At 51.1% G+C, this 9,865-nt stretch overlaps 1 protein-coding gene across 5 annotated transcripts in view; it reads left to right on the forward strand.

The window, feature by feature from the left end:
* Positions 1-9,607, forward strand: part of LSAMP (limbic system associated membrane protein) — a 1,025,433-nt gene extending 1,015,826 nt beyond the window's left edge. For all 5 annotated transcript variants that reach the window (XM_087757641.1, XM_087757639.1, XM_087757640.1 and 2 more), the window contains one exon: positions 1,993-9,607. In XM_087757641.1, the coding sequence (XP_087613767.1) occupies positions 1,993-2,090 (98 nt within the window). In that variant the 3' untranslated portion in view covers positions 2,091-9,607. The remainder of the gene's footprint in view (positions 1-1,992) is intronic.
* Positions 9,608-9,865: the final 258 nt, after the last annotated feature.

Here is a 9,865-nt window from a genome sequence, read left to right on the forward strand (position 1 = left end):
CAAATAGTATTTTAGCCAAATAGTAAAAATGTGATGGCTGAAAACTTTTTGTGGGCAACACATCCTACCTGTTGTGTTCTTGATTATTTGCTGGGCCAGAGAAGTCATGTTTTGGGACTTTTTCACTGCCAACATAGGACACAAATAGTCCCAAACATCCTCCCTCCCAATCATTTGACCATGGAAGATGCTTTCTCTGACACATAGGTCAGGTAAGCATAGTAGCTGAACTTGAACTTGTTCCTGAGCTCAGAAGGGAAAATAAGTTCCTGTCACCCAAAGAATGAAAAAATAGTGTTGTAGGATTTGTGTGACAATCCACAAAAGACGAGCAGGGAATAACTGAAAAAAGAAGCCATAGATGGAATATAAATTTTCCACACAATTCAGCACATACTTAATAATGAAAGAAGAGAATTGGGGCAGAAACAGCTGATCTAGTAAGTGACGGGCTACATTAGCAAGAAATCACATAAATGAAAGTGCTACAGAATTTCAGGGGTTCTGGGTTCTTGCTGCCTTTTAGTCACCAGCTAGAGTTTAATAGCAACCGTGCTGCTGAGGAAGCCTGTGGCACCCGTGCTCCACCCAGCAGAGAGGGGCTCTTCGCCTGGTAAACTCTGCAGGTTGTGAGAGGGAGCAATTGCACTTCGGTCCCGTGGGGCTCTCCTGAACAGGGGGCTTTATTTTTTTCTTGGCTCCCCGCCTGCCATTAGACATAGCTCTTCTTGGTAGTAAGCATGTCTTCTTCCACACCAGGGTCAGTCCCAACATATAGGCTCATTTCCATCTCCACACTTCAGCATCTTCCTGCACCCCTTCTGTGTAAAACACCGCATAAACGTATATGTGTATGTGTACATGTACATATGCATATACATATATGTGTACATATACATGTATTTATACGTATATGTGTACATGTACATGCATGTGTATATGTGCATATACATACATTTGCATATATGCATACACATATGCGTACGTATGCATGATGAGCATGCATTTGTGAAACCACAGCCATATACCCCTCCCTGCCCCATTATAAAGAAAAAGCTGCCAAGGCTTGGTATTGCAGGGTGAATTTAAAACAGCACAACTGCCTTTAAAGCCATCCAGAAAAGGAAACCCATAAATGAGAGGATGAATGAGAAGATGTCAGGAGTGTTAGCACTTAATATTCCTGGAGCGAGGCTGCATTATTTGTTGCTGCAGCAGAGCGCTCCTCCCTGCCCCCTCTGACAGACCCCCGTGCATGCGCGCACACACCCCTGCAAGTTCATTTCCTACCCTTATGAAAAATCAACCTCCCTGGCACCCTCACCCCATAGGTGTTGTGCCACAGGGCTGTAATCACAACAGCGAAGCCTTCCTCCACCCCGATTAAAGAATAAATAATTGCGGCGCAGCCCCTGGGAGGGTAGGCGTCCGCTGGTTGGGCCCATGTTTTATTGATCGGACCGCTGTGATGAATCAGCCCCCGCGGAGCCCGTGTCTGGCTGCAGACAGGCACTGGCCACCGCGCAGAATTACAACAAGCCCTGGCATCCCAGGGCCACTGCCGGGAAGGTGGCAGAGCGGGGAGGTGCGGGGCCGGTGGCTGGGGGCTGTGCCCTGCGAAGGTGTGAACCATGCCCCTGCACCAGGCAGCCAGCGGCTCCCAGCCAGAGGGGTGGGATGGGGTTGGCAGCTGGGATCAAGCCGTCCCGCTTGCTCCAGGCCCTGTTTCTCCAGGCTGGGTGTTGCTTAGGAAGAGCTGCATGCTGTCAGAGCGTTGGGTGGGAGGGGAGGATGCCGAGGAGCTGGCGGGCAGGAGCCTGCAGTTGGGCTGGACGGAGTCTCACCTAAGCGGGAAGGAGGCTGTGCCCTGCAGCCCCGGCCCCCTGCCGCAGGAGCAGCCCTGGAGCAAAGCGCCGTGTTCCTGCGTTACCCACGTCTCGCCCAGCCGCGTGTAATCTTGTCCTCTTTTCTCTCCCTTCTCGCACCCTGCAGGACCTGGCACAGGGAGAGTAGACAACGGCTCCATGAGTTTGGCCATCCCACTGTGGCTGCTGGCAGCGTCCCTGCTCTGCCTACTCAGCAAATGTTAATACAAATCAGAATTTAAAAAAATAATAATAATAATAATTAAAAAAAAAACCAACACGGCGACAACAACAACAACACACAAAACAAAATGCGTTATACAGGAGACAGAGCGAAGAGAGGGGAGAGAGAAAAGGGGGGGGGAGAGAGAGAGGACTGTTTATTTCACAACTTTTGTGTGTTCAGGAGCGAAGAGGGGGGAGAGGAAAACTTACAGCAAAGAAGACTCAGCAACATTTAATCCGAAAACTGACAAGCCGGCTGTCAAGTCACTGACCATCTAGGAGGCAACACAAAGCAAGGGAGAGAATGGGGCACCAGCAAGGATCGTGTTGCCGGAGGATGCTGCAATGTAAACAATCCAACAAAACCCGCAAAGCCAATCGAACAGAAGATCCCTTTTCTTTTCTCTCCTCCTTCCTCTTTTCCATGCTCCCTCACCTTCCTTCCTCCTCTTTCTTTCTTTTGTGGAAAGAGGTCTTTGCTTCGGTGTCAATAGCCACTTAACTTTTTGGATGCCCTGGGTCATTTTCGTGAGCCGATGCTCAGCCAGTTCATACTTTTGAAAACAAAAAAAAAAAGAAAAAGAAAAAAAAAAAAGACACAAACCAGAGCAAGTCACCTGAAGCTCTCTGCACACTGGTGTCCTGTGAAGAACCCCTTCCTCTCTTCACTTCGCCCTGCGCTCCTGTGCACCCAGCCCTTGCTAAACACCTTCTTTCCCATCCCCTCTTCCATGCAACATTGCTCTCGCTGGCCTGAACTAAAGCTGTGTCAACTCTACTGAAAACATACTTTTCTTTTCTTTTCTTTTTTTTTTTTAATCCTCTTCCTCTCCCCCCTTAATTTGACCGGGTGTCTTTCTCCCGTGTATGCCTGTGTGCCTGCGTGCATGCGTGTATGTTGGGCTCTCGCTCCGTCTTCTCTCTCTTTCTCTCTTTCTCTTGCTCTCTCTAAGCATGCAAAAGGAACAGTCCATGTGTACATGTGCTCATCCTGCTGTAGATAATGTCCTGCCTTGTAAGTCTGAGACAAGATGCTGAGAGATCACTCAGGCAGAGAAGAGGGGTGAGGAGAGAGAGGCAGCTGCAACACAGGTTCCCATAGTGTCCCCTCTCTGGCGTCCTCACTGGCTTGACTCCTGGCCACCTTGCTTGCAAGAGTCAGTCTGCACCCTCGTTTAGCCTTTTTTTCTCTCCCACCTGCAACCTGTCTGGCTCTCAGCCTTCAAGTACCAGCCTAGCAGCCCTTGCTACACGAGTGCTTGCACATGCGCATGGGGGTGTGCACATGTGTGCCTTTGGCCAAATAAGCAGAAGAAAGCAGGACTGGCCTGCAGCACTACAGAGTGCAGGGTGCTGCCGTCCGTTCCTCCTGGGGAGGGGAGGCTGGGCCAGTGGGATGTGAGTGATGAGACCTTGGACATCACCAAGCAGCCATTCCTGTAGGTGTAGCGTGCGCGTAGGAATGATGCCTCAACATGAAAACCACAATCTGGTCATTCCTAACCATTTTGGTAGTCATGCAAAAATAGAGCCAATATCCCTTTTTTGTTGTTGTTCTTACTGTCCTCCCTGTTATAAAAGGCAACGTATGCTATGTAAGGGTGAGAGTGTGTGTGTGTGCGCGCGCGTGTGTGTATTGTACATCACTGCTACTACAAAGCTCACTTTGCAAATTCCACATTTGAAACAAATTGGGTCAGAAAATGTCCAGGACCTGTGAATGTAAGAAGAAAAACAAATGTCAGGTCCAAAATCCTGGGCTTATAAAGAAGGATCTTAAAGTGGTGCAGCGAAGAAGTAGGCAGCACAATTCCCCTTGCTCTTCTCTTTCCTCATCTGAAGGGTGCTGGTCTTGCTGGAGAGGGCTATCACTTGCCATCACCCTTCCCATGGCAGAATCACATGCAGAGATGCCACCAGGAGATTCTCCAGTGGCTCCTGAGTGAGGAGAAGGATCAGGAGAGAAAAGGCTGTAAGAAACAGGGTTAAGAAAATGCTGGGTGGTGGCTGGAAATTGCCATGCCAGCAACAGGTCTGCTGCAGGAGCCGGAGCGAGCAGTGGGAGAGGGGAAGCCAACAGTTGTACACTCCAGTGGCCGCGGTGCATGTATGCGGGCAGGGGCAGTGGGGAGAAGACTCCTGTGTTTCCTGGCCAGTCACAAGCCCTAGCATCCACAGCTGCAAAGATGATAAAACACAGGGTTTATCAGGTAGCCACTTGTTTTTTGGGGGGGAGGGATGCGCAGGGAGGAATTTGCCCACACAAGTTGAGTGACCATCCCGCGACAGTGCAGCGTTTTACAGGTGCTTGGCACCACTGAGCTTTCAAGCACCAGCAAGCTTGCTTTACTGTCTTTGCCCTGTGAATTGGTGCAGCGGCAGCACACTTGGCAGCCATGCTTGCACACTCTTGAAGGCAAGGGGGAAACATCTTGGGCTTGCAGCCCTGCGGCGTGCGGGAGGGGATACCCACCAGGTGGTCCCCTGCCGGGAAGGAAAGTGGGAAGTGCTGTCTGTGAGCCCGTTCCCATCTTTGCACGGCAGGGGCACACTCCGCCAAGGCCTCTCCCTGCCGCTCAGTGCGGCGCTTTCACCTTGCACTGCGGCACTGCCGGCGCCTGCCTCCTCTCTGCTGAGCTCAGCTGTTTCGGGCAGCAGCAGACAGGCAATTAAGCAGGCAGTGAAGGGCTCCTCGCAGGCAGCCAGAATGAGCGAGGAAATATTAAAGAGAGAGACACGAGAGGCTGAACTTTGGGTGATGGCAGACTTGCTATAGACCTGCTGTGGATTTGGATGGTGGTAAATTATGTTCCCGCTGCTCCTCCAGGCCCCAAAGCCATACCTGGGGGTGTTTGTGCCTTGGCACAAGGTGGGAGAGCTGGGCAATTGGTGCTTGAAATCCGCCGAAGGCATCCAGGGACAGCTCCCCCCTTCCGAGACAGGGTGGTCATTGATGGGACTTCTGCATCTCCTTTGGAGACCGGCATGCTATGGCCCAGGAAAAAAAAATGCCCTGTATCCTTCAGAGCGTTCAGACACCCCAGTCCTCATGCCTACCTCTCGCGAGGGTCATGTCATTCGGTGTCTTAGTAACAACTCCAGATTTCCTGCTGCAACAGGGCTCCTCATCCCCCTGGTACAGCTGCGAGCTGATGCTGGTCCCAGAAGCTGGGGCTGGGAGCTCCACCCTCTCCAGCACACTGGCACGAGGGAAAACACCGCGTCACTGGCATTTCTCATTCTCGGGGCTGTACCTACGCCTGGATTAATTGTCGCAGGCTTGTTGCAAGAAGGTGGGGACCCTGCAGGGACATGCTGGCATAGTCTGTTCTCAAAGGCTGGGTCAAGCCCACCGTTTTCTTTAGGCTGAGGCTTCTCTTTGATGTCAGCCTGGTTGCTATTGGAAGGTCTGTCCTGCGTGTTGTCCTCTGCATGTGTTTTTGTGGCTGTGGGGTCACTCCTAGGCACTCGCTTCACACACATCAGAGCCCTGTGGTGTGGTGGTGGTCACAAGCCCCAGCACCTCATTGTCTCACATCTTTTTTGGTTTGAAGGAGTTTTGAGGGGTTATTTTTTTTAGATGTCAAGGCACAGAGGCTCATGGTTAAAGGGAAATACATTACTAAACCCAGGACACCCGTTTTTTTTGATGCCATCTGCCTATTAGCTAGAGGAAACAGCCACAACCCCAGTGCTGAGATCTGGTCTTGCCCGCAGGACCTGGGCAGATCTATGCCTCCATTGCATGTCTGTGAAACATGGTTAAAGCCAGTTATTTGCAGACCTGTCTGAGAAAAGCCACAAATACCAAGTATGCCTGTTACCTGCAGCAGTGCTGGGAGCCCTGCTCCTGGCAATGTCTGTTCCTAGCAGGGCTGGGGGAGTCGTGGGTAGGCTGGAGCTTGATTTACTCCGAGAAGCTAATCCTGCAAGCTGCCACGTGCCTCACAGGTTGCTGTGAATATCCCCCTGTTTCTCCTGAACTCAAGCAGGGATTGCTCAAAGCATCTGTCGAGAGGAGAGCCCAGATGAACATAGGCAACACAGGCAAGGTCAAACGCTTTTCCCCATTCTTCTTCTTCCCCCTGCCCTTTGACAGAGATGTTGCAAAGGGTTTTCTCATGTCTCAGGCCCTTTTCTCTGAAGCTGTTTCTCCTCCTTGCCTCTACTCCGCTTTCATGTTGCTATCTTCCCCAGCCCCTCCCGAAAAGCTGCGCTCTCGCTTCCTGCTGGCTCTCAGCTGGTTGGGGACTGGGGCAGATGGGAGTTTGGAATGGACACCAGTTCCTTGAGCTTGTCAGTGTAATTGTGTTTGATTGATGGAGATTTAACATTTAGTGTTATAAAAAGAAATGAACAAAATGGAAAAAAAAAAAAAAAGAAAAAAAATGTATTTCTTCTACTGGTTTGTAAATATTACAAGAGTTACATGAAGATGTCTGGTAATGTCCAAGCAGAGGATCAAAGACTTGGATTTAATATATGGCCCCATACTTGCTAGCAGATTTCTAACCCTTTTCAGATGACCGAGAGGAGGGGTGAAGGCAAGTCTTTCTGAAAGGAACTGGACAGGGGAATTGCAGCCATCCCGAGCCACAGGAACTCCATGCTGACTGTAGCGTGCTGCTTGGAGCGTGTGTCTGGTCAGATGGAAAACGAAGCAGACACCTGTCTCTGAACGGCTGGGAAGGGTGATGTGGGATGCTCCAGCCGATACCTGTATCTTGGCGGTTGTGTTCATTTTTGTTTGTTTGCAGCCCCGCAGCTTGCGGGTATGTTCCTCAGTGATGCACTCCCCTCCTCCCCCCTTCCCGCTTTCTTCACCAGTGAAGTTGTGTCGCCCCATGCTAGCACCAAGTGCATGTTAACGTGCCATTCACGAAGATTTCATTGGTGACATGCATTGTGTCGAGAGTTAGTCTTTGTCTGCACACCTTTCTCACGCCACTGACTGTTCACCGCTTGGGCAGATCTCTCGTGTACCGCTCCTTGCCCCACTTTTGGTCAAAGTATATCCAAGCCCCACCAGCTCTCCTTAGCTCCAGGTGCATCCAGACCATGCCCCCAAGCCACCTGTCTGAGCAACCCCATTTTGAAAGTTCGCGCTCACAGCATGGACAAAGTCACCGTCAATAGCCACATGGTCTCCAGGCTGAGTGGAAGCTGCACATCTGGAAGGAATTTGGGGGAGCAACAGCAAGTCCTGATGATTCAAGAGCATTTGGGGAAGAGGATCTGGGAAGTCGGAGGAGCTACCTTAGAGTCCTTCAGAGCCCCGCCACCAGGTGATGTTTCAGCCCAGTCTTTGTGCAGTGCTTTGCCACTTCGCCCCTCCCTGATGAGGAACCTGTGGGCACAGGGAAACAGCTCTTCTCCTCTCAACCCCCCTCACAGCTCTGCTTCCTCTCCTCCAAGCACACTGACCCGCAGCCCAAATCATCATGGTGCTTGATGTGATGTAGCAACTGAAACCGAGGATGGCTAACCAAGACAGTCCTACAGAGGAGATGCTAGGGGGGTGAGCAGTTCTCTCTCTCTCTCTTCTGATGGTGCACAATCTTACTGCTCTTCTGACTCGAGTACACAAAACTTCTTGAGTTAGGAATGCCAGGAGCAAACTATCCCATGGAAAGAGCAGAACCTCAGGCAGGGAAGTGATGGAAAAACTGGATGATAATTTCCAAGATGTGATTCCAGTGGAAAAGGATAGGGATGGGTGCTGTCCATCATCCATGCGCAGAACTCCCAGGTTCACCAGCAAGGAGACCGTGGCCTCTCAACACTAGTCTTTTAGAGTGGCTTCATTTCCAGTGGGATGCCCAGAAGATTTTTTTTTTCTAACTGCATGACTCCTGCTGACTAAGAGCTGTGTCACACCATTAAAACCTCTTTCTCTTTTCCTTCTTGTAACTTGCTAGAACAATGTTCAGGCAGCTCCTACAGCCCCCCCAAATTTGCTTGATGGTTGGCTCCCATTAGGGCAATATGTGGTGTTGGCTTGTTGATTCACTCACCATAACAGGAAAGCAGAAGTCAGCTTGGTGAGGCTATGTTGGTATGGTCCTCTATATCTCTGTGGCTTGGGGTGATGCGTGTGAGGCAAGGAGACCAGCCAAGGCAGGGCTTGGGAAAGAGGAGCAGCTCTCTTAGCCCAGACAGGTGGCAAGCAAAGGGTCCTTCACTTGTTGCAGGCTCAGGCTAGCTGGTGCCGCAGTGACTCAGCCTGCCCTGCAAGCCTTGTAGAAGTGCCCAGGCAGCGGAGGAGGAACGGGCAGTGCACGTGACTGCAGCACGGGTGGCACGGCTGCCTGCACTGCAGGGCTGCCTGTACAGCAAGGCTCCTTGGGCAGCACGGCTGGGGAAGGGGCAGAGATCGCATCCAAGAAGGGCCATTCCCAGGTAGGGCAGGACCTTCCTTCCCTGCCTGCGTTCCCGGTGCATCAGGCGCCCACCTCCTGGCCCCCCGGGGTGTGCACACCACGCTGCGATGGGCGTCAGTGAGTGATGCAGTGTGAGACCGCGTGGCTCCAGCCGTGCCCCAGGAACAGGCATGTGGATGTTTCTGTACATAACATACGGGCCACGGATGGAGATGAGGAGCAAGACCACCTAGGAGCCAGCCAGTGAGGAGAGCATCTCCCAAGTGGGGCTGTCCTTCTCTGAAATTATGACGTTTGCTCCCCGTTTTGGCCACGCACAGGCACACATGCACACCCCTGCGACCTCTACCGCACACGTGCTACAGTAGTCCTCATGGCTACCACACAGGTGCTCTCCTTTCCCCCGCCCTCCACCACACACGCGGCCAGACATGTGCTTCTCCGCTTGCTCCCGGCGATGGCTCTGTCTGCCCACGCAGCTACGTGGTGACCTCCTGAGGAAACCAGGAGAAAGGGTGCATGTGCCTGCACCTGTGCGTGCAGAAGCACGCGTGTGTGGCAGGAAAGGGAGGTGGGGGCGAAGAGCAGGAACCTGCCTCCGCGGTGCCACCGTCACCTCCCAAAATCTTTCAACTTTCCCAGCTGGAGCCAAGTTTCATCCTCTAGACCTTGAGAATGAAGGCCAGTCCCTTCTTCTTGCTACACGGTGGGGTGGTTAGAACTCTCCTCATTAACAGTGTTATATACATATAAATATATATATATATCTATATCTTTATATATATTTTTCCCCAGCACTGTAGACATGAGCTGAACTTCTCTTTAACGAAACGAGAAAACGGCCATTTTAATTTTTGCCATTGGTTTGTTTTTGGAACTAGCTCTGTGAAAGAAAATTTTAAAAGCGCAAGTGTGTGTGTAAAAGAACCTATCAAAAAAAACCAAAACAACCCAACAAATGAATGAACAAAACCCAGTGATGGAAAAAAAAAAAAAAAGCTTTTTATTTTTTCTTTTCTCAATGTATTTAACTTCTGTTATCTCGTTTCTGTTTCTTTACATGTATGAATGCTCTGCTCTTCTGTGATCTTAAAAAAATACAAAAAAATACAAAAATTAAATAAACCTGAAAAGGAGGTAATGTTTCTTCATTTTCCCTCATTTCATTGCATACCCTGGCTTGTCTCCTTTCTGAGCGTGTCTAGTGATGACTTCCCAGCCTACGCGGGGGACGCGGGCCAGGCTGCCCTTCCCTCACCTTCCTTGGCGGGGCAAGGTGGTGCAGGGCTGCAAGCAGGGCAGGGGCAAGTCACTTGGGGCTGAGGGTGCCGGGTCACCCCTAGCAGACTGGCCCCTGGGGTGCAGGGCCTGGGGGTGAAGGTAGCAGGCTGGCTG

This window comes from Nipponia nippon, unplaced genomic scaffold, assembly GCF_047370975.1.
Source record: "Nipponia nippon isolate SJK-2023a ecotype South Korea unplaced genomic scaffold, ASM4737097v1 scaffold_2, whole genome shotgun sequence".
NCBI classification, from domain to species: Eukaryota; Metazoa; Chordata; class Aves; order Pelecaniformes; family Threskiornithidae; genus Nipponia; species Nipponia nippon.